General features: G+C 39.5%; 1 protein-coding gene across 1 annotated transcript; it reads left to right on the forward strand.

The window, feature by feature from the left end:
• Positions 1–8,189: 8,189 nt before the first annotated feature.
• Positions 8,190–18,199, forward strand: commd2 (COMM domain containing 2). The gene is made up of 6 exons (XM_034180317.1): positions 8,190–8,365; positions 10,622–10,699; positions 11,730–11,812; positions 14,387–14,461; positions 14,761–14,859; positions 17,470–18,199. The coding sequence occupies exons 1-6, from the start codon at positions 8,299–8,301 to the stop codon at positions 17,677–17,679; spliced, it is 612 nt and encodes a 203-aa protein (XP_034036208.1). The 5' UTR covers positions 8,190–8,298; the 3' UTR covers positions 17,680–18,199.
• Positions 18,200–25,454: the final 7,255 nt, after the last annotated feature.

The following is a 25,454-nucleotide window of genomic DNA, read 5'->3' on the forward strand; positions in this document are numbered from 1 at the left end:
ATCCTCCAGATTGGCTCAGGTCAGAATATCTCAAATTATAAATACAGCTTCTATGCCTTGCTAGTCTGTGGTGTCACTGAGCATATCCTTTGCTCTTCATGGGATTTGAAACTTGGATTTGGACTTTCAGGGGGCGGGGGGGATGTATGGCAGTTTCATTGAACAATTCTTTCCTGTTTTTTTTTTCCTCCGTTTTCTTTAAAGTATTTAAATTATGAACGCTTGACCATCTGCATCAGATGGAAAATCGCTGTGGAAATACAGTCCATTTACCATTATGAAATAGCATTTCTCAATTTCCTACAGATCTGTGACAAATGTTTCATTTAAACTGATGCACAATCCATATCAGAAATATACATAGTAGTAAAATGTATAACAGTCAAATTCAGCTTGTTCAAAGCAGCGAATCTTTGAGGAGCTGCAGTAAGAAAATGCTTATTTTAAATAATAAATGAATATTTGTTATTTCATGATTCATTGAATAATAATGCTGGCTCTTAATTGGAAGATGTGAGATGGTGAATGATTAATTCCTTAATCAGAATTTGGCTTCTAAATTTGAAGCGCGTCAGTGTTTTGAGGTTTTTCAGTGTCAGCCCAACACTGATTATTGTCCTTAACCTCTGGCCACATATGTATTGTCACAACTATGATCACATTTCTGAACCTGCGCTCCACCTCCCTTTTCTTTCTTTAAGTCTCATCCCTGTTTTGTGTGTGGGTGTGTGGAGCTGTGATATATTTTATTTTCCCTGCAGCTGTCTTAAATTGTTCTTTCTTTCCAACAGTCAGGAGAATTGAAAAGGGGCTTGAAATTAGGAGGAGAGGTTTTTTTGGTGGTGGTGGTGGTGGTGGTAGTTGAGATGGTCTTGTCATGTAGGATTATGGAACCTATAAATCGCAAATACCACTAAGAATACACCATTTCTACTCTTGAGGGTGGGTTTCTGTCTTGTGGAAGGCCATTTAATGCTTTGCGTTCTATTTGGCCAGTGATTTTGATGATTATATGAAAACCATCATGATTGATGTTCTTCTTTAAGCCGATTAAATGTTTTGTTGGGGAAATTGTGAAAGCAACATCTGTAATACACAACAAATCATTTTTTTTTTTTCAAGGCAATTCAAATTTTATTTTATTTTTTAAAACATTGTACAAGTGTTGCTGTCTGGCGTGCTGTGTCATCTTGGAGAAACCAGTGTATTTTTTTATTTTAAGTGCTGTGCTCTGCTAGGTTTGTTTTGTAGGACCTTTGTTTATGTAATCAACTCCTTTACATAAAATGTTGAAATGTCTCTTCAATTTTGTGTTTAGGTTCTCTGGAGTAATTAAGGTTGGGTGTTAAGATTAAATGCATTTGTAAAAAAAAAAAAAAAAAAAAAATTATTCAAGGCTGAAAAATTGTTTAAAACAATTTGATTTATAGCAGTGCTACTGAGAATTTGAATATTTAAGGGATTTAAATGGAGTTAAGTCTGTGTTCAATTTTTGTTCTTAATTTTGAATATGGAGCACACTTTGTAGGACTTAATATCCAAATGTGATACAGTCCCTTGAAGAATTCATGATCTTGTGATTGAGCACAAAGAAATCACAAGAGGGCGGCCATGCCCCACCAACCCCCAATTTCATACATTACCTCAACAGTTTTTGGTCAAACTAGAATTAAAGAAATTTTCCCAATTCATTCCATTCTTCCTCAATCAAAAATCATCAGTCTCAACTGTGTATTCAGAATTCAAGTTTTTGGAAGCTATTGCTGCTTTCAAAGTGTCCACGTGTGACCATTCTGTAGTACGTGAAAGCAGTGCAGTATTACAGGACACGTGACAACAAAGCTTGGTTCTGGGAAAAATGTTTACTGTGAAGTTCATATGTATACTGTGCATTTAGAGTTTGCGCTGTGATATCTGTGTACTCCAAAGGTATATTAAGACTTTGCAATTCATGGTTAATGCCCTGAATTTTTGGTGCTAACTGTTCTAAGAATTTAAACCAGTGATATTTTCCTCATGTTTTTGCATAGTTTTATGGTTTGGTTCTGGTCTGGTGATCCCAGCTTCATTCTTCTCAACCAAAGTTTTTGTGTTTCATGACGATTTGGTGGGTTTAATGAAACTTGGTGAAATGACCGGTCCGGGTCTTGAACAGAATCAACAGAATTTGGGATTCTGTGCTGATAAAGTATCAAAGCAGGAGTTTTTCAAGTCATGTTTTAACATTGGGATATTTTGGTCTGTGGTGAAAGTATACTACTAAAAACTTTTTTAGTTCTGTTTGGGGGAAGTTCTGGATGATCTGAATAACACCCAAGTTTTAATCACTGAAGCAGAGAACTTTTTATATACGTATTATTATTATTTAGGGGGGAAGCATGCCAAATGTCAGTTTAATTCATAATTGTTAACTGTTATTGAACTCCTTTTTGTACACTCAATAAATGTTTTTCATATTAATATACAAGTTTGGAGTCACTTTAATAGCTTCAGATTCACTCATGCACCTTTTTATTTATAAATGTATAAATTAATCTAAATTTGTGAAATTTCATCTTGACCTCATTCGGTTTTTGGCTTTTTAGAGGTTGTATATCAGTTGATTTTGTCCAGTAATATAAATATCAGGGTGTCACAAAAGTGAATATGAGCTCATTTTCAATGTGGTCTCATGTGCCCTGAGTCAGATATGGACTGAATTACAGTAGTGTTCAGAATAATAGTAGTGCTATGTGACTAAAAAGATTAATCCAGGTTTTGAGTATATTTCTTATTGTTACATGGGAAACAAGGTACCAGTAGATTCAGTAGAGTCTCACAAATCCAACAAGACCAAGCATTCATGATATGCACACTCTTAAGGCTATGAAATTGGGCTATTATAGTAAAAAAAAAAAGTAGAAAAGGGGGTGTTCACAATAATAGCATCTGCTGTTGATGCTACAAACTCAACTATTATGTTCAAACTGCTTTTTTAGTAATCCTGTGAATCACTAAACTAGTATTTAGTTGTATAACCACAGTTTTTCATGATTTCTTAACATCTGCGAGGCATTAATTTTGTTGGTTTGGAACCAAGATTTTGCTGGTTTACTAGTGTGCTTGGGATCATTGTCTTGTTGAAACACCCATTTCAAGGGCATGTCCTCTTCAGCATAAGGCAACATGACCTCTTCAAGTATTTTGACATATCCAAACTGATCCATGATACCTGGTATGCGATATATAGGCCCAACACCATAGTAGGAGAAACATTCCCATATCATACCACCATGCTTCACTGTCTTCACTGTGAACTGTGGCTTGAATTCACAGTTTGGGAGTCGTCTCACAAACTGTCTGCGGTCCTTGGACCCAAAAAGAACAATTTTACTCATATCAGTCCACAAAATATTCCTCCATTTCTCTTTAGGCCAGTTGATGTGTTCTTTGGCAAATTGTAACCTCTTCTGCACGTCTTATTTAACAGAGGGACTTTGCAGGGGATTCTTGCAAATAAATTAGCTTCACACAGGTGTCTTCTAACTGTCACAGCACTTACAGGTAACTCCAGACTGTCTTTGATCATCCTGGAGCTGATCAATGGGTGAGCCTTTGCCATTCTGGTTATTCTTCTATCCATTTTGATGGTTATTTTCCATTTTCTTCCACGCGTCTTTTTTTTTTTTTGTCCATTTTAAAGCATTGGAGATCATTGTAGATGAACAGCCTATAATTTTTTGCACCTGCATATAATTTTTTTCCCCCCTCCAATCAACTTTTAATCAAACTACGCTGTTCTTCTGAACAATGTCTTGAACGCCCCATTTTCCTCAGGCTTTCAAAGAGAAAAGCATGTTCAACAGGTGCAGGCTTCATCCTTACATAGGGGATACTTGATTCACACCTGTTTGTTCCACAAAATTGACGAACTCCCTGACTAAATGCCACACTACTATTATTGTGAACACCCCCTTTTCTACTTTTTTTTTTTTTTTTACTAATAGCTCAATTTCATAGCCTTAAGAGTGTGCATATCATGAATGCTTGGTCTTGTTGGATAATCTTTTTAGTCACATAGCACTACTACTTTTTTCTGAACACTACTGTATGTTTAAAAAAAAAATCAAAACATTGCAAGTAAAGTTCAGTTTTTGCACAAGACCATCCTTCTGTCAGACAATGAAGACCCTGCTTTCAGCATCGCCATTTTAAAGGTAAGTCTAACAGCTTTTTTTTTCCAGATACATTTGGAAATAAAGTGATATTTTTTTTGATTGAATGAATGAATTTATTCGGCACACAATTAAAAAAAAACACCCCGTAACAAAACAACTTTACAGTGATCCCGTGTGGCTGAAAGGTGATGGCAGAAGCAAAGCTTATAAATGCCCACCCCTTATACTAAAAATAAGAAATATATTTATACACACATGCAACCATAAACACAATTTCATAAATATATCTACACACACGTGTGTGTGTGTATTTTTCGGATGCCCCAAAGTACCAAAAGGAAAAAAAAAATGGAAATACCGTTAGGGTAAGTACCAGTGTAACTGATGATCTGATTCCAACAATAGTAAATGGAATACCATCGAATTCTCAAAGTTCATTCAATATATTCAAGCTTCCATTCAATATTCTGAAGGTTCATTCAATGTATTCAAGCTTCCAATCAGTATATTCAAGTTTCCATTCAATATATATTTAGGTTCGTTCAATATGTTCGAGTTTCCAGTCACTATATATTCAAGTTTCCTTCAAACAAGTTATGCATTCACAGTCACGTGACAAATGAAACACAAAACTCAACTTTTTATCATACATATCCAGAGAACACCATTTCTTTATGTAGATATTTAAACCGGTTAATATTTGGACATTGTCTGAGTTCCTCAATTAGATTATTCCAGTTTTTTGGGCCACAAGTGGAGACACAGAAGCCTTTCCTGGTTGTCCGTGCACCAGCAATTTTAAAATGATACAAGCCTCTTAAATGATATATTCCTTTTCGCTCCATAAAAAAAAAAAAATTGAATTCTAAAGGGCAGTTGCTTATTTTTCACTTTGTACATTAATTGAACAGTCTTGAATGAAATCATATCATAGTTTTAATATTTTAGAATTAATAAACAAGGGGTTGGTGTCATCACGATACCCTGCATTGTGGATTGTTCTTAATGCTCATGTTTTGAAGAGTGAATAATGGTTGCAATGTAGTTTTATAGTTGTTGACTTTAGCACAGTAAGTCAGGTAGGGTGCAACTAATGAACAATACAGAGTATGTAGTGCTTTACAATCAATAACTTGTTTTGCCTTATTTAATACAATACTTTTCGATACTTTCTTTTAAATATGTTGAATATGAGCTTTCCAATTAATTCTTTCATTCAATAATGACACTTAACTTATTCTCTTTGACACGTTCTATGCTTACCCCCAAATATTTAACTGAATTTGTATGTATTTTTTTATAATTTCCAAATAACATTTTAGTTTTAGACAAATTTAATGATAATTTGTTAATATCAAGCCATCTCTTTAACTTTATCATTTCAGTTCCTAAATCAGATAATTGTTGCAGATTTTCTCCTGAACAAAACAGGTTTGTGTCATCTGCAAAGAGAACTGCTTTAAACACGTTTGAAACGTTACATAACTTCTTGATGTATAAAATAAATTATTTTGGTCCTGACAACTGTTTTCAACAACTGTCCATATATTGTCTTAGTGGTATTGAAACTATTGACATTTATTAGTACTTTGACTAATTCTAACAACTAGTCGGTGAAGTTAATTATTTAATTAGATCAAATTTAACACATTAACAGTGGTCTGACAAAAGCATAAATCAATGTTTGTTTTAATGCAACAAGTATTTTACTAGCGTTCATCTTGCTCTGGTAACATTTAAATGAGTCCACTTCCCCTTTGTAGTTATCTATAAAGAAAAAGACTAATTTAGTGTGATTATTCACACCAGTGACAAAAAGCCTAGTTTGACTCGAGCACAAAAACTGATATAATTTGCATCTACCACAACTTAGGACTTCCAGAACCAAAATGATCTCAGTATAGCCAAATCAGCTAAGAATGACTTTGCTTCCTGGTCCTTTATGGCAATTGCAATCTAAAATATAAACAAAATTTAGTGTACTCTGTCATATTCACCCTGTTGCTTGTGAATTAGAAATCAGGAGCTCTTGTAGGGTTTACTAATACCCATAAACATTCATTCCTGATTTTACGCATACATTTATCATGAGTCATCTGGGTTAACATATCATTGATCCAGATGAGTGTTTCCACACTCCTGAGTCTTGGCAAATGCAGAGGTCAGTGTAAGGTAAGTTTTGCCTGTGAGACACATGATGTAGGGAACACCTCGACCTTGCTTGACATGTACACACCACATGATCAAGGAGCTCTGATGCATTTAATCCTTCAAAATACAACTTAGGCACAAATCCATGACCAGATTCTTCAAACTGTCACTCGTGATCAGTTGGAGGAGATGCTGTGTGTGATGACATCCACAACTTTGCCTGCCATGAAGACCTTTTCACATGTTTGAATGCAGCTTCACAAGGAGGTAACTTTGCGAGATGGATATCTTTTGTGGTTGCAAGTTTTGCCTGACGTTTGTTCACGTCATCGTGGCTTTGGGTTAGTTTCTCTTTTGAGTCATAAATCAAAGTAGTTAATTTCCTGGAGGCTTGTACTGCCTTTTCAATATCTTCAGCTAATTGTGTCACACACCCTTAGTCTATCTAGCCTTTTTTTTTTTTTTTGTCATATATTGTTGTCTTAAAGACTGTTCTCTTCCCACTGCCAAACAGCCAGTGAGTGTATCAACTGCTGGGAGAATTTGACAATACTAGTGAGGGACTAGTGTATACTTGTATGTCACATACAATAATAAACCTGTGGTCAGTGCTACGTGATGTACCACTGTGCCCATTTCTGTCCACAAATGAAATGGTTCATTTGTGGGAAATGATGAATGCACCAGCACATCAGTGTCTGGTGATTTTACAATATTTCCTTTAGTGCTGGCTAATCAAAATTCTTCAGCAGCTGCCAGAGCATACAGTTGTATTCTTGTATCTGACTCCTCATTCATACTGTAATAAGCATGATGGTACTCCTTGTGCGTATTGTACAGCTCTGGTACTTTAAGAATATCATTTGAGGTTACAGACTTAACTTTCAGTGTCTAAAACCAAAATATACCTGCTACCGATAACTATGGTGATACTCAATAATTATGGAATAAATTATGTTAACTTGTACAAGAACATTAATTCAGCAGGAAAAGAGTCCAGCAGACTTTCTTTATCAAGTTTGTGAAGTAGATGACTCCATGCAGTAGCCAAGTTAACAGCCAAGTTGCTCTTATTGAAGGAGTTTTTTGGACCAGTAACACAAACGCCTTATTTCAAGTGGAGATATATGTATATATATTTTTTGTGCTGTTGGGTAACTAATAGATTATCCACCAGTCCAAACTACAGTAGAAGCCAATGCCACAACAGGTATTTCTTAAAAGTAGAGGTACTAAGCTTTGAAATGGTGTATATTGTAGCTTTGTGTAGAGATGCTGGATTGGATTTGACCATTTCTGGTATCTGCTGCTTTCTTATTTAAAGTGAGACAAAGATGCCTTTGAGGAAGTACAGAATCGTGCAACAAAACTGATCCAGTGATTGTACCACACCTCTCCTATTCAAAAAATTTTATAGAGCCTCAAGTTTACCAGCATTTGAGGTCCATGGCCATAAGATTTTTGAAACGGCATAAACTGTTACAGTTTGTGGCATTGCCTTTTCAAATCTTCCCTCAGTCAAACCAGGTTAGGTCAGGATAAAAAATGACAATTCAACGTCAACTTGAATCCAGAAAGCCATTATATGCTGACTGTGTAACACAAGAAACAAATGGACCAAGTTGACTCGGTGACCTTATGACCCCAACAGTCAGCATGTGTAAGACCTCACCTGGACAAAGAGCAGGAAACTTCAACAACCCGGAGAAACATCCCCAAACTGAATCAGCTGCAAACATGTATTACAGTACACTTTGAAAGAGCATATTAAAATCCTTAGTAAATGGTTTTTAATTTCACCTCGCATCTTTTACTTGAGATCGCCAGTAGGTGGCAGTATTTTAGCTAAAAATGTTTTAGCTACTATTGGAAAACAGAAGAAGAAGAAGATTCCTGCAATAAGCGGTTTCCGGGTGTTGGTGCCTGTTTGTCTTTTTTTTTTTGTTAGTTTTATTGTCGGCTGTGTTAAACACGCTCGTTTTTGTTCAGGATGTTGCTGGTTTTCTCGGAGGAACATAAAGAGCATCTGTCTTTTCTGCCGAAGGTTGACGCTACAGGTACATTAGCTGAAGTCACCGGACAGAACAAACGATGAGTGTGCTATTAAAAACACAGACTGCAAATTGTGCATAGCCTATATGGTCCATCAGTTTAAAAGAAATTACTTTTCTTGGCACTTTGTCATAAGCTTTCTCTAAATCCACAAACCCACAATGTAACAACTTAGGACAAACATTGCATCTGTTGTGCTCCTTTCTTTTTTTTTGGGGGGGGGGGGGGGGGGGTAATGAAACCATATTACTGTTCACAGATCTTCACTTCTTTTCTCAGCCTGGATTCCTCATGACATAACATGCTAATGCAGCTGTGCACATGATCTTTATTATTAAATATAATGCAATGCAAATACCCACGGCCGTATGAGCATAACAATAGAAAACGGAATGTGACATTTTGACCTCTTAAAATAGGCCAAGGTTAGCCATCTTTGAACTAGTCCGAGGTCTGTGTCCCAAGAATGTTCCGTGTGAATTTGAAGATCCTGGCAGTAATAGGATTGGACCTAAGCTGAGCACAGAGGGACTGACGGATGCAAGGCCTTCGTAGTACCCGATGGCCAGACTTCACGCCTCAGGCATCCTCTCGCTTTCCAAGATTTTATTAAACAATCTGGTTAAAACTCTACTGCCTTCTCTCTTTCAGCTCTCTCTCCTCTCCTTCATACTTACTAATCCCTTGCACTTTCTGATTTCCTTTGACCACATCATCCAGCCTTCTCTCTCGCTCTTAATTTATCAGCTCTTCAAAATACTCCCTCCATCTCAACACGTTCTCCTCACTTGTCAGTGCATTACTATCTGCATCCTTTTATCACTCTAATTTGCTGTACGTCTTTTCAATTTTCCAGCTCGGTCCTCTGTCTGGGCAAAATGTGTACAAGTCCTTTTCTCCTTACTTCATGTTAAACTTAATGTCCTTGTATTCCTGTCTGCTTTCATCATCTTTCCAACTCTCTGTTCTTTTTTGCCAACTTGTTCTTTCTTATACTTTCCTAGACATCTTCATTCCACCAAGTTTCTTTGTCTTCCTTACTCTGCCCTCTACCCACTACCTTCCTAGCTCTCTCTCTCACTACATCTCTGCTACTTTTCCAGTTGTCCAAAATCACTCCACCCTGTGCCTGTTTGACCTCTTCCCTGAATTTCACACAATAGTCTTCCTCTTTCCACCATCTGATCCTTCTATCAGCTCTCACTATTTCTCCTCCTCACCTCCAAAGTCATCCTACAAACCGTCATCCGATGCTATCTAGCTACACGCTTCCCTGCCACCACCTTATAGTCTCCCATTTCTGTTAGGTTGCATCTCCTACATAGAATGTTGTCCACCTTCCTTCCTTCACTCTTATCCATCACCCTGTGCTCCTTCTTAAAATAAGTATTCAAGACAGCCATTTCCATCCTTTTTGTAAAATCCTTCCACATTCCTCTCCTTAAAACTGTATTGACCTATTACTTCATTATCACTTTTCAAGTCCATTCCAATCACCACTCTTTCATGCTTGGGTACACTCCCTATCCCCTCATGGAACTCATTCCAGAAATATTCTTTGTCCTTCATCTCACAACCTACCTGTGGGGCATATGCAGTGATGACATTCATCATCACTGCATCAATTTCCAACTTCCCCACTCATCACCCTGTCAAAAGCTTACTTAACCTCCAACACACTTTTAATATAGTCTACCTTTAGAATGATTCCAACACCATTTCTCCTCCCATCCACACATGACACAACAACTTGAAGCCACCTCAGAGGCTCCTGGCCTTACTTACCTTCCACATGGTCTCTTGTACACACTGTACAAGAGACATATTCTATCCCTTTACAGTCATACAGTACTGCCAACATTTAAAGTCCCAAATCACTTCCAAATTTCTAACTTTTCTCCTCTTGCACTGCCTTTGGATACGTTGTCCACTACTACCACTTCTTCACCCAGCAGTAGCCCCATTTCTGCGCTACCGGTCGCTGTTGTCTAACAGCACCGGTAGCAACCCTGGCTTTGACTGATGCGCTATGGAAATTCAGTTTGTGACTTGCATGTTTTATGTGACAAGATTTAGACTGGATGTCCTTCCTGATATCAGGTGTAAATATAGATTGGCACTCAGAAGGTAATGACACATCAATAAATTTACAGTTTTGGACAGCTTGTATTTTTCTGCAGGTAGTACTTCATTAGAAGAATAGTGATTGCACCATGTTTTTACAAAAAAAAGGTCATAATGCCTCTATTTGTTTTTAACAGTTGTTTCTGAGTTTGGTCGCATTGCATTGGAGTTCCTAAAGAGAGGCACCAGCCCAAAGGTGTATGAGGGAGCTGCCAGTAAGAGAATACACACTCAGCACACCACATACACATGTTTTCAGTGGCTACATGTACTAAGGGAGATGTATCTCAAAACATAAATTCCACAAGTTCAGCAAGAGAAGTAGTAGATGCATAGAAATGATGATCAGCCAATCAGAGGCATATCATCTCCCCTATAGCAGGAGGTAGGAATGGAAGACTTGGATGGGTTGAATACCATCTCCCATGCAAAAGTCACTGAGACAGCCAAAAAAAACTCCTCAGTGGCACATCAGCAGGAGTGGATGAGATTCACCCGGATTTGTTGTTGGGCTGTCATGGCTGACACGCCTATACGATGCTGTATGGAAGTCAATGTAGAATTAGGCCCATAATCTGTATATTTTGACATTGGGTAGGCTTTATTTTAGTGGTTTCTCACAGTATATTTGAGTTGAAAGCAAATAAAGAAAATGATTTCATTGTATAAACTGTAAACTTTAAATTGGTGGATAATTAGATCTACATCTTGTGAACTATGAAGCATTTGTTTAATTTTTTTGTACTGCACCACTCATTTGTAGTATGTAGTTACCTGTGTGAAAATAAACAAACAAACAAAAAAAGTAATTGGACAGTTGACCGCTGAGCTGTATGTTACACCCTTATTGTTTCATTGATAATTTAACAGATAAAGTCAAATTCAAGTATTAAATATTTAATTAAATTTAGTTAATATCTGTATGGCATGGTGCAATGTAGTGCCTACAGCAGGCTAACCTCAAAAACACCATGACCCACTTGACTGACACTAGTAAGGACTCCGAGGCTTCAGTGGCTGCGATGGCAGAGAGAATTATTTTTTTTAATTTATTGCGGGAAAAATGGTCTTTTCTTCATTAAAAAGAAGCTGATCATTCTCCTCTTCTGCAGTAAACCTTGTGGCATTCTTGTTTTTCTTTGTGTCGTACACTTCTGACACTACAAACACTTGTAATAGAAAAAAAATTGTACCTTGAACTTTCAGCTGTCAACATGTTAATCTATAATGTCATACTTACTGCAGGAAAGCTCAATGTTCCTGTGGAGGTGGTGCAGCATGGAGTGGAAGGCCTGATGTATCTGATGACAGAAAGCTCCAAACACATGGTAAATAAAAAAAATATATATATATATGTGTGTGTGTGTGTGTGTTCATTTTCTGAACCCTCTTGTTCCAGTTAAGACCCTATCCCAGCTTTCATTTGGCAAAAAAAAAGGGCGTACACTCTGGACAAGCCACCGGTCAATAGCATGGTCATCACATGTAGACAGACAAACATTTTGACACTTGCACTCGCACCTTTAGTCAATTGAGAGTCACCACCTCACCTAACCTGCATGTCTTTGGAAGTATATATAATATGTATATGACATTCCCTTACAATGCAAGTGGACTCTGGTGCACCTCATTTGAGTCTCCCTAAGTAACCCTTCATTGAGCACAAAATCACTCCAGTGGTACCCAAGGTTCATCCAAAGAGACCTAGTTCCAAACATATTATTTGTCACCTTAGTGTCACTGGTCAGCATCCACGCTCGCAACTATACAGTAAGATAGGTAGCACCAGCATCCTAAAGATTTGGACCTTTCCCCTTCTGCAAAAAATAACAGCAATGCCAAACACCTCTGTCCAGAGATCTTGTGGTCTTCAGGCTTCTCTGTCCGAACCACCTCAGCTGGCTTCTTTCAACGCGAAGGAGCAGCGACTCTACTCCGAGGTCCCCACGGATGACCGAACTTCTCACCCTATCTCTAAGGGAGACACCAGCCACCCTCCTGAGGAAGCCCATTTCAGCCACTTGTACCCGTGATCTTGTTCTTTCGGTAATGACCCAACCCTCATGGCCATAGGTGAGAGTAGGAACAAAGATTGACCAGTATATTGAGAGCTATGCCTTTTGGCTGAGCTCCCTTTTCATCACAACAGTAGAGCGAATACAATACCTCCCCTGCTACACCGATTCTCTGGCCAGTCTCACGCTCCATCGTCCCCTCACTCGTGAACAAGACCCCGAGGTACTTGAACTTCTTCACTTGGGGCAAGGCCTGTTCCCTACCCGGAGTAGGGAACACGTGTAGTAGTAGTGATGTGACCCTGAGCCCACCAAACCGGAAACCCTCGGGTGAAGAGAGAGGCAGAGCTGTCAACTGATCACCATCTGGTGGTGAGTTGGATCAGAGGGTGGGGGAGGACTTTGGAGCAGCCTCTGCTGTGGCAGAGGCAAAGCAGCAGGTGTGGGAGGAGTTCGGAGCAACCACGGAGAAGTAAACTCTTCCTTAATGACAAAAGTACCTACACTGCATGGTCTCAGGGCTTCCTTAGCGGCACTGCTGTTATTAAAATACCAAGTCCGGCAGTGCTGCTCTGGACATTGAAGCCATGATCCAACAACCTGCAGCCCCTGACTTCTTGCGAAGTTGAGGACCGCTGAGCCATTTTTGCAACTGTTACCAGTTCCATGACGACTAGTACAGTCCTCATAGCCCGAACCTCAGCCAATATAGTGGAAGATGGTTTCAACAGTAAATCACGGGGCTCAGCTATATTTTAAAACACGTGCAATTTTAAATAAACATGGTTCCCTTTGAATGTCATGCCAGCTATTTATAATACCTATAATAAAACCATTATTTATATACGAGAAGTGGGCAGCTGAATTTAAGAGGGGCAGAGAGAGCCTTGAAGACGACCCAAGGTCTGGGTGGCTTGCAACAGCCACAACCCAGAAAAACATTGACCTTGTTCATGAAATGGTGATGGGCGACAGACGATCAACGATTAATCAGCTAGCAGATGCTGTGGGAATATCCCGTGAGAGAATTGAACACATTCTGCATGAAGAACTTGGAATGTCAAAGGTGTTAGCTCGGTGGGTGCCACGTCTTCTGATGCCTGATCAGAAATGCACCAGGCTAGTCATGTCGAAGGCAAACTTGGCGCAATTTGAAGAGGATCCAGCCAATTGCATGGAACGTTTTCATACCCAGGATGAGTGTTGGGTTCACCACTTTGAACCAGAGACAAAAAAACAATCAATGCAGTGGAAACACCCAAGGTCACCACCTCCAAAGAAGGCCAAGGTCGTTTTGTCTGCGGGGAAGGTCATGGTTTCAGTTTTCTGGGATGCCAAGGGCATTGTGTTCGTGGACTATCTTGAAAAGGGACAAACCATAAATGGACAGTACTATTCTAACCTACTGAGACAGTTGCGCGAGGCTATCAAAAAGAAGCGACCAGGAAAGCTGACGAAAGGGGTGCTGTTCCATCAAGACAATGCCCCAGCTCACAAGTCAACAGTGACCATGGCCACTATCCACGAGTGTGTATTCGAACTGGTAGATCACCCACCATACTCTCCTGACTTGGCACCCTCGGACTTTCATCTGTTCCCAAACCTGGAAAAAAAACTTGGCTGGGAAGCACTATCGGAGCAATGATGAGGTGATGGCTGCCGTTGAGGACTATTTTGACTCTCAAGATGAAAGCTTCTATGCCAAGGGAATCGAAGCACTCAAGCACTGCTGGAAGAAGTGTGTGGAGTTACAGGGAGACTATGTAGAAAAATAACCCTGAATTTGTTCAATTCGACAACTGCATCATAGTCAGCCTTAGAACTTTTCAGCCTACCCTCGTATAATACCTTGTTAGTCATAGTAACCATTAGTGTCTTTCTTTATAGATTTCAGAAGTGAACTTCCTGGACTCACTGTTGGTTTTAGGGTTTGGGGATGAGCTGAATCAGATCCTTTTACAGGTAAATGTAAAATTTTAATTTAAAAAAAAAAATGCATGGAGATGTTGTTCAAGTGTGTAGAGATATAAAATGTAGCATAGTGCTGGTGACATTTGTTATCTTGTGTTGAGCATGAAAGGACACTTAAAGCAAGAATAACTGTCACGTGCTATCTAAAATGTCGCTAAAGCTTATTAGTCCATCTAATAATACAGTTACAATAAAAAAATGAAAATATCCTCCTTAATAAGTCGGTATTTTTACTTTTAACAGTGAATTATTACGTATTTCAGTTGAGTGCTTTTGTATTTGTGTTGCAGCTCTACCTGCAGCATCGCAACCAGATCCGTAGCATCCTGAGTCTGCTGCCATCCAACCTGCCTGCTTATCATAACCTGGAATGGAGACTGGATGTACAGGTGTGAGACTGGATCATTTATTACTACCTCATCAGAAGAAGTGGCTAATACTGATTTATTAATTTGTACATAATTAAAATATATCTATAATTACACAAATTTATATAAACATATGAACATAGAAATGAATAGTGTGTGTGTGTGTGTGTGTGTAAATGTACACAGAAATAAATGTGCAAATAAATGTGAAAGTAAGTAAAATGCAGTGAAGCAGAGAAGGATATTTGTTTTTTTTTTAAAGCAGACATTCCAGCTGCATCTGCCAGAAGGAACACGGGAGACTCAAACCTTGGCTTTATGTCTTCTTGTAAAACAAACAAAAATCCTTCTCTGTTCCACTCTACAGTGAAGCTGTGACCAGTGATGCAACACACAAAAGTTGCATCGTGTACAGTCACAGCAACAGAGGTTGCTATCAGTGTCTCATCTGTTCAACTAATTATGGACCTGACTTTTTCTTAGTTTAGGTTCTCTGTCACTTTTTCCTTTTTCCATCCTGTTGTTGGTGTTTTGCAAGGCAGCATCCTATCTGTTACTCTGTTCTTTTTGAAGATAAATAGCATTGTTGACGTGGTAAATCCCGGGTTTGATAGTTCTTTGTGGATGACTTTTGTATTTCTTGTTCGTCAAAAAATATGTCCATCCATCCATCCATCCATCCATCCATTTTCTTCCGCTTTATCTGGAGTCGGGTTGCAGGGGCAGCAGCTCAAGCAAAGCCGCCCAGACCTCCCGATCCACACACACCTCCCCCAGCTCCTCCGGGGGAACCCCAAGGCGTTCCCAAGCCAGCCGAGAGATGTAGTCCCTCCAGCGTGTCCTGGGTCTTCCCTGGGGCCTCCTCCCAGTGGGACGTGCCCGGAACACCTCTCCAGCGAGGCGTCCAGGGGGCATCCGGAAAAGATGCCCGAGGCACCTCAACTGACTCCTTTCGACGTGGAGGAGCAGTGGCTCGACTCCGAGCTCCTCCCGAGTGACAAAATATGTTACTTATCACAAAATATGTTATTTATGGAAACGGTCTTGCAACATTGTTTACATAGGATTGAAAGTTGGGCTGATGTGAATGGTTTTTGCTTCTCTAAAACCAAGACTGTGTTCATTTTTGTACTAAATGATCGGTGCACCCTGATCCTGAAGTTAAACTAAATGACACTATCATTCCTGTAGTTCAACAGACTAAATATCTTGGCGTAATCTTTGATAATAAGCTTACTTTCAAGGCACATATTGATTATGTGAGGTGAAAATGCCTTAAACCCTTAGCCCTGCTAAAGGTTGTGTCAAAAATGGATTGGGGTGGGTGCTGATCGCATTGTACTTGTCCGCCTCTATAGATCTCTAGTTAGATCTAAATTGGATTATGGTTGTGCAGTTTATAGCTCTGCCCGTAAGTCTTACATTAAAAAGTTGAAACCAATTCAGAATCAAAGTCTCCGACTTTGTCTGGGAGCATTTCGTACCTCTCCTATGCAGTCCCTATGCAGTCCCTTTATGTGGAGGCAAATGATTTACCATTACATTTAAGATATGAAAAGTTATCTCTACACTACGCAATTAAACTAAAAAATAACTGTCACAATCCGACGTATGGTGGTACCTTTATGCCACGATATTGTAATTTCTATACTTGTAATTGTATATGTAATGTAACAGCTATTAAACCTTTTGGTTTACGTATTAAAGACGCTCTATTGCGCATACTCAGTTCTACTAATATAGCTTCTTTCCGCATTCCTCATATTCCACCTTGGATGCTCATTGACCCAGTACTTGATTTATCATTAAGGCCGTTTAAAAAGAGTTTTACCAATGATTTAATCTTTTTGACCAAATTTGAAGAAATGAGGTATAAATACTGACATTATTTTGAGATCTATACAGATGGGTCGATAGACCAGAATAAAGTAGGTGCAGCTTGTGCAAGTGGCCCTCTTCAACGGCAAATTAGATTACCAGACAGTTCTTCTATTTATACACCCGAGTTGCTTGCCCTGAAAATGGCTTTGGGTGTTAAAGAGAACACTGCCCACAGATGTTTTTTTTTTATTTATACAGACTCTCTGTCTAGTTTGACAGCTTTGCAGGGCAAAACTTATAAACATCCTTTTATTGTTCAGCTTTTGGAAACTTTATATAACATCAGTACATTAGGTAGCAAGTAATATTTGCCTGGATCCCTAGTCATACAGGCATTAAGGGGGAATGAAAAAGCTGACAAGTTGGCAAAAGAAGCTCTTGCTATGGATGTCACAGAACAGTTATACCTTTGGGCAAGGTTTTTTGTTCCAGTTGCCTAGTCTTTTGGAGGAGACTTTCAGCTGTTAGGCCCGTGTAAGGGAGGGACACACCTTTTGTACGCTAACAAACCTGCTTCGTTTGTCGTAAAGAGTTGGGATTTATCCCGGTGAAGTAGTCACATTCCTAACCTATTGATAGCCTGCTGTTTAACCTGTAATGCATGACATTGTGGTGAATTTTGTGTTTATTGTACCATGTAAATATTTGGAAACTGTTTGACACTCATATGGATGGCACTTATGTGTTGGTAGTGTCGTTAATTTCTTATCAGTCATTCAATCCATCCTGTTGTTTTTTGTTTTTCACCAGTTGGCAAGTCGTTCTGTCCGTCAACAGATTATTCCCATGCTGACTATGCGGTTGCTGCTAGCCAAAGGCTGTGACCCCCGTAGTGGCCATAGCATGCGGGTTGTCCAAACGGATGCTGCCACTCTCCTGCATCTCATCACCACTTTGGAGGCTGCCCTTGCTGCATTAAAAACGGCATATGCTCGCCGCATCCTGCGCAACATCAATTAACCACCGCCGTCCAGGCTCATATTTTAGACCATTTCAACAAGCTAATTTGGCTCAACAGGCCTCTTGAATCTTGATGTTACCATTTGTAGCCACCGTGTCATATTTGTACTAATCGAAGTGGGAAGCACCGGCTGTTTACTTCTTCAATGGAAACATAAGGAATGTAAAGCCTTAACAGTCAGTCACTGTACCCCAGACTGTGCACGTGTCTCCTGGAGAACACAGAAATCCAGATGTGGACATCTGTGACATGTCGGTGAACTCTAAAATGTCATTTCAGGCCTGAATATTCCTGATAGCAGTTGGACCTCGACGTGAATAGTCATTAAATGATGAGACTGAGGATGATTAACATGAAACCTGAATGGTATTTAACCAGGGGTCTGCTCCTCAGAGCCTTTAACAAATCAGCTTCTGCTAAACACAATGATCACTGTCTCAGTCGTTAATGAAATACAACTGTGTTGTACACGTGATTATAGAGGACTGAATCTCTCAAAGTACTGAGACAGGATTAAAACTGTAAGATGGACAAGAAGTGCCATTCCTGTGGTGTGTCAGTGATGTAAAGGCAGTGAAATTAATCTTTGTCAACATTCAAACAGAACAGTTCTCACACTGAAAATGATGACCAAGGTATGATGGCAGGAGACTTTCCCTGAAATATGATGATTGATCTGTTTAAATTAACAGTGGATTTGTTTTGTATTGAGATTTTTTTTTATTCTATACAAATGACCAAGTGTACAGTTTTTCCTCCTAATCTTTTATACAATATCTATATGTTAATAGTCAAGCGGCCTCTGTGTATGCATGTGTATGGCATCAATCATGGAGAAACTGGGGAGAGCTGACATTTTCCGTTTGGTATGCTTATGTATTTTGAGTCAAGGATGAATGCCGCTAAAATAGAACATTGATATTTTTGGAGAAACTATGGATATTTGCTAACAACACTGAACAATGGACATTGATAATTACATTCTAGGCTCACATGCCATTCCAGCAGGGGGCGGTAAATCATCTATATTTAAAGCCAAGTGGCGTCTGTGTACATGTAAGCGTATGTGCCTGAGTTTATTTAGTAAGTTCAATGTAAGTACATAATGTATGTTAAAAATACATGGATGACACAAGAAAGTGAAAACACTTACTTCCATTGTGGTCCATTTAAAAATCAAATGACAAAATAGAAGTAATAATAAAATACTACTACTAATAATAATAGTGTGTATATAACAAGAACCTAAACCACTTACAGTAGTGTTCACAATAATAATAGTGCTATGTGACTAAAAAGACTAAACCAGGTTTTGAGTATTTCTTATTGTTACATGGGAAACAAGATACCAGTAGATTCTCACAAATCCAACAAGACCAAGCATTCATGATATGCACACTCTTAAGGCTATGAAATTGGGCTATTAGTTAAAAAAAAAGTAGAAAAGGGGGTGTTCACAATAATAGTAGCATCTGCTGTTGACGCTACAAACTCAAAACTGTTATGTTCAAACTGCTTTCTTAGCAATCCTGTGAATCACTAAACCAGTATTTAGTTGTATAACCACAGTTTTTCATGATTTCTTCACATCTGCGAGGCATTTTGTTGGTTTGGAACCAAGATTTTGCTTGTTTACTAGTGTGCTTGGGGTCATTGTCTTGTTGAAATACCCATTTCAAGGGCATGTCCTCTTCAGCATAAGGCAACATGACCTTTTCAAGTATTTTGACATATCCAAACTGATCCATGATACCTGGTCTGCGATATATAGGCCCAACACCATATTAGGAGAAACATGCCCATATCATGATGCTTGCACCACCATGCTTCACTGTCTTCACTGTGAACTGTGGCTTGAATTCAGAGTTTGGGGGTCGTCTCACAAACTGTCTGCGGTCCTTGGACCCAAAAAGAACATACCAGTCCACAAAATATTCCTTCATTTCTCTTTAGGCCAGTTGATGTGTTCTTTGGCAAATTGTAACCTCTTCTGCACGTCTTTTATTTAACAGAGGGACTTTGCGGGGGATTCTTGCAAATAAATTAGCTTCACACAGGCGTCTTCCAACTGTCACAGCACTTACAGGTAACTCCAGACTGTCTTTGATCATCCTGGGGCTGATCAATGGGTGAGCCTTTGCCATTCTGGTTATTCTTCTATCCATTTTGATGGTTGTTTTCTGTTTTTTTCTATTGGAGATCATTGTAGATGAACAGCCTATAATTTTTGCACCTGCATATAAGTTTTCCCCTCTCCAGTCAACTTTTTAATCAAACTACGCTGTTCTTCTGAACAATGTCTTGAATGTCACATTTTCCTCAGGCTTTCAAAGAGAAAAGCATGTTCAACAGGTGCTGGCTTCATCTTTAAATAGGGGACACCTGATTCACACCTGTTTGTTCCACAAAATTGACAAACTCACTGACTGAATGCCACACTACTATTATTATGAACATCCCCTTTTCTACTTTTTTTTTTTTTTTTTTTTTAAACTAATGGCCCAATTTCATAGCCTTAAGAGTGTGCATATCATGAATGCTTGGTCTTGTTGGATTTCTGAGAATCTACTGAATGTACTGGCACCTTGTTTCCCATGTAACAATAAGAAATATACTCAAAACCTGGATTAATCTTTTTAGTCACATAGCACTACTATTATTCTGAACACTACTGTATAAGTACATTAAGACAGACAATGGAAATGTACATGATGTCGGTCAAGTTGTTTGCTAAACACAAAACTGTTGTCGTGCTAATTGCCAGTGTGTATTGCAAATTAAATGAAATAAAAATACTAAACAGACTGCATGAGTAACATGATCTTTTATGCACTGATGCTGCGCTACAGAACCGCCTCGCGTCGTGGATGACAAACACCCCAGGCAGACGACGTGAAGAAGGAAACATCCACTTAACCTTGATGTTTTGCGTCTCATTCATGAGACGTTTGTACCTGCAGCCTTTAGCAGGAAATCCAGGGCATTCAAACTTTTCAGGGCTTGTTACTCATACAGATAAGATAAGATGCCTTTTATTGTCATTGAATAAAATTCAATAAAATTTACCTTGTCTAACATAAAACCTCATACAACAATTTAAGACTAAAGACAAAAATACACATTCAACTATATACACATAAAATACAGTAGGCAAAGAAATGCAACAGGGAATAACAAAAAGTGCTGTACCCATAGCAGCTATATAGATAGTGCAATGTACCAGGAGTTGCAAGCCCTGTAAATAAATAAATAAATAAAAACAGGCTAGATATGCAGAATACATAATTACAGTCCCTAAAAAGATGTGTGCATGTGTGTCGATAACTACAAAATGATGTGTATATGAAAAAACTACAAAGGAGGGCAAGGGCTAATAGCTCTAACAGCCCTAGGAAAAAACTGTCTCTCTGTTTGTAGTAACTCTTATATTTCTGTACCGTTGATGGAATCGGTACAATCTGTGGCCCGGGTGACTGGGCTCTGCAGCGATAGATTTAGCCCTTTTCTTGACACGACCCTCATAAATGGAGTCCAAGTCTGGGAGGGGGCAGCCAACAATGCCCTGTGCTGTCCTCACTACCTGTGCCAGACTCTTCTTATCCTGGGCCGTACAGCTGCCGTACCACACAGTCACACTAGAGGATGCTTTCTATTGTGACCCTGTAAAAGTTTGCCAGCAGTCGGGAGGATAGTTCAGCGCGTTTCAGTTTCCTGAGGAAGAAGAGCCTTTGTTGCGCCCTCTTCACCAGATGGGAGGTATTCATAGACCAAGACAGATCAGATGTAATATGGAGGTCCAGAAATTTGATGTTATCCACACGCTCCACCACTTCTCCGCCTATAAGGACGGGGACGTGGTCCGTTTTCTTGGCCCTCCTAAAATCCACAATGACCTCCTTGGTCTTCCCTGTGTTCAGTGTCAGATTGTTAACTGAACACCACTGAACAAGCCGCTGGACCTCCTCTCTGTAGTGGGTCTCATTATTATCTGAAATGAGACCCACTACTGTGATATCATCTGCAAACTTCACACCTGTGTTTGTGGGGTGGATGGCAGTACAATCATGTGTGCAAAGAGTGAAGAGGGCTGGGCTAAGCACACAGCCTTGCGGAGTGCCTGTGTTAAGGACCAGAGAAGACGATGTAAGGTCACCTATTCTCACCACCTGAGACCTATTGGTAAGAAAGTCTCTGATCCAAGAGCACAGCAGCGCAGGTAAACCCAACTGGTGTAGCTTCAGTGTCAGCTTGTCTGGGATGACTGTGTTAAAAGCTGAGCTGAAGTCTACAAATAGCATCCTAACATATGTGTTAGGGTGCTGCAGATGAGTCAGGGCTGTGTGCAGAGTGATGGAAACAGCATCCTCTGTTGAATGGTTCCCTCTATAAGCGAACTGAAGGCTGTCCAGGTCCGCAGGAATGAAGTCTCTGATATACCTTAAAAGAATCCGCTCAAAGCATTTCATGATTACCGGGGTCAAAGCAACAGGCCGGTAATCATTCAGGCAGGTGATGGATGTCTTCTTTGGTATTGGTATTATGATGGAGGACTTGAGGCACCCAGGAACCTTGGCCAAACGCAAAGACAGATTGAAAATATCTGAAAACACTCCTGCTAATTGATTAGCACATGTTCTCAGAATGCGACCTGACACCCCATCCGGTCCTGCAGCCTTCCGGCCGTTACTCCTCTGCAATGTTGACATCACCTGATGGTGCTGCAGGACAAGGGGCTGATGCTGCTCCCCATGTTGGGGTAAATGTAAATGTACCGCCTCCCTGCTGTTTGAAGTGTCAAAACGGGCAAAGAAGTTGTTCAAGGTGTCAGGCAGGGTAGGGTCATGGCTGGCCAGTTGGTTCTTGCACTTATAATCTGTCATGGTCCTGATGCCTCGCCACATATTCTGCGGGTCCTTATTATTGAAATGCTCCTCTATGCGCTGTTTATACCGGGATTTTGCCTGCTTAATTCCACTCCTCAGTTCAGCTCGAGCCCTGCAATAAGCCTGCCTGTCTCCAGCCCGGTACGCAGCATCTTGGGCCTTCAGCAGGGACCATACTGTGCTATCCAACCATGGTTTCTGATTGGGAAACTCCTTAATGATCTTTACAGGGAGGATAGCATCAGTACAGAACTGGATGTAACCCAGGACAGATGATGTATATTCTTCCAGGTCTGCCCCATCCCTAAACACACTCCAGTCCATATCCTCAAAGCAGGCCTGTAGTGCGGAGGAGGCCTCATCAGACCAAACTTGAACTGTCCTGATGGTTGGCTTTGATACAGGACAGGAGTGAAACCAGCTGGGTTGTCAGATGTTACAGGTGTTGACCCACTTGCTGAAAAAGGCTTTTGGATGAGGCACTTGCTACCATCCAGCACATGATTCAGTCTGTCAACGAGACTTCTCCTTTCGACACTCTTCTAAGACTATTTGGATCAGCGGCGGATTGAGAACTCCAGTTGCTGTAAACTCTAAACTTGACATTTGATCACACAAATGAATGTGCATGTTGCCTGTGACCAGAACTGATTTGAGTGTACACAGTAAAATCACAGTCAACATATGGTTTCACTCTGGCTAGAGTAGGACCATGTGTTGACTGGCAGTGTTAATTCAACACTCAGTGTCAGTTTTACACTGGTGATTTTACTGTGTATCTGAAGCAACAGCCTGGAGAACACACAACTCTGAAAATAGAAATGTGAATGACTCTTTGTGTGTGTGTGTGTGTGTGTGTGTGTGTGTGTGTGTGTGTGTGTGTGTGTTTTTTTGCCTCTTCATGCTTGTAATGCAGGCAGTAATATTTGGACCCACACAGTGACCACTCTAAAACTTCCCATGCATGGCTGGTTTACAGTATACTCTGGGCAACACCAGTTTGGAGGATTCGCGACAGCATTGTTGAGCTGAATCACTCGTGCCAAATTCAGCATGTGGAGTGTGCTGTACTTAGATTTGACCCCTTCTGCAGTAGAGGTTAGAAACTCCTCGTCGGTACTGACTCAATTTGGATTTACTGAGCAGGTTGTACCAGCAGTAGGTGCTGCCTTTCTGCTCCACTGTGCTGATCATTGTGGATCCAGAGTGGTTCTGGTTTGATCCTGTGGGTGGGTTTTAATCTGTATATTTCAGGTAAACATCTCTGAATAATCTCAGTGGAATAGAAGTGAGCGTAAAAGGAAGAGAAGATGGCAGTTCATTAGACAAATACATACAGTTATCTTGTTTCTTATTTCAGATGATCTATGTTAGAAAATAAGTTATGTACTAACAGTTGTCAATTGGGAATTGTGGACAAAATACCCAGTCCCAGTAAGCACTGTTGGATAAATTAAAAATGCCTGTTAGATCACACCTCCGCTGCAAGACAAAAAGCACAGACACAGTAAACTGGTATTAGATTAAGATGAAGACTATTGGCAATATTCAAAGTGCTGCCGTACTGCACGTGTTCCACCTAATACAGACCACAACCTCAACTCCACCTGTTAGAAATGATTTAATGTTCAGCCTGTGTTTTGTATCGTCTCAAAGGAGAAGGAGTTGAGCAACATATGAAGACCCGCTGCAAAGAAAACCTGCTTCAAATACTAAAACTTCAGAGCAACTTTTATATATAGTTCATTGGGGCAGCAATGCAAAGTGTAACATGCTGGAATGGTTAAAAAGAAAATTATGATCTGAGCAAATAATTGTGCTCTTTGGTGGATTGTGACGGTCTTCATTTTTTTCTAGGGTGTTTTGGCAGCACAAAACACTTTCCTTCAAAGTAAACTGTGATTGTGATAGCTGCAACAAACCATGGCGTATTTGTTTTGAAGACGTTACATGAGTACTCTGAACAGTGCTGGTTGTGCCTAATTGTTGTAGTTAAAACATCCAGATTACCACGTTCAAGAACTACAGTGATGATTCCAAAAGCAAAGAAACAAAACTGTGAAACTGAAAGAATGTTGAAAAGTGAAACTCCAACCATTTTTATCTGTAAAAGGAAGATTACAAATATTGCACGATACCTGTAATGAAACAGATCTGTTTTGTTCAGTCTACTATGAAAATACTTTATCTGTTAAGTTTTGTGCTTTAAGTCAGTGGAATAGGAAAGAAAATAGCATTTTAACAATTTCTGCAGAACAAGTCTCTTGTGTTCTTGATTTATACAGCCATTTATCTTTGTGTATACGATTTGTTATTATGACATGTGTTAGCAACTGTTCTAAATAAAAGTTATGTAAAAAAAAAATTTGTTTGGATTTTAAAACCTTGTGAAACCTGTATAATATCTCCAAATATTCCTAGCACCATAAATCATCTACTGATTTTGCACTATCAACTACGTCTACCGTCACCATTTGTGCTTTTTTACATGCACAACTGTGCAATTTACCCTGTGCAATAATTTTTACAATATCTATACATACTTATACTCACTATATTCTATTTTTCACGTAATCGGTATTTATGCACCCACCAGCAAACATCGCAATATACTTTAGTCACCTATCTTTAATGTAAATGTTTTTTCTTTTTCTTTACAATATCTATACATACTTATACTCACTATATAACTTACACGGCTAACAGGCTAACAGCTGTGTGTTGACATCTGAGAGGACAGAAAGACATCTGAACCTCTGAGAGCTGCTCTAATGTTTCATGTCTCACCAGCTGGCTGAAACTGGACATATTGTATCTTTTTAAGACGATAATATAGGTGTCCAGGTGTGTCAAAAATGATGTTTGGGGCTGAAAATCTGCCTTTTGTGTGT

Source organism: Thalassophryne amazonica, chromosome 10 (assembly GCF_902500255.1).
Source record: "Thalassophryne amazonica chromosome 10, fThaAma1.1, whole genome shotgun sequence".
Lineage (NCBI taxonomy): Eukaryota > Metazoa > Chordata > Actinopteri > Batrachoidiformes > Batrachoididae > Thalassophryne > Thalassophryne amazonica.

Coding starts and splice junctions, on each gene's coding strand:
- commd2 (XM_034180317.1), top strand. CDS start 8,299: ATGTTGCTGGTTTTCTCGGAGGAACATAAAGAGCATCTGTCTTTTCTG. Junction 8,366..10,621: donor GCCGAAGGTTGACGCTACAG/GTACATTAGCTG, acceptor TGTTTTTAACAG/TTGTTTCTGAGTTTGGTCGC. Junction 14,462..14,760: donor TGAATCAGATCCTTTTACAG/GTAAATGTAAAA, acceptor TTTGTGTTGCAG/CTCTACCTGCAGCATCGCAA.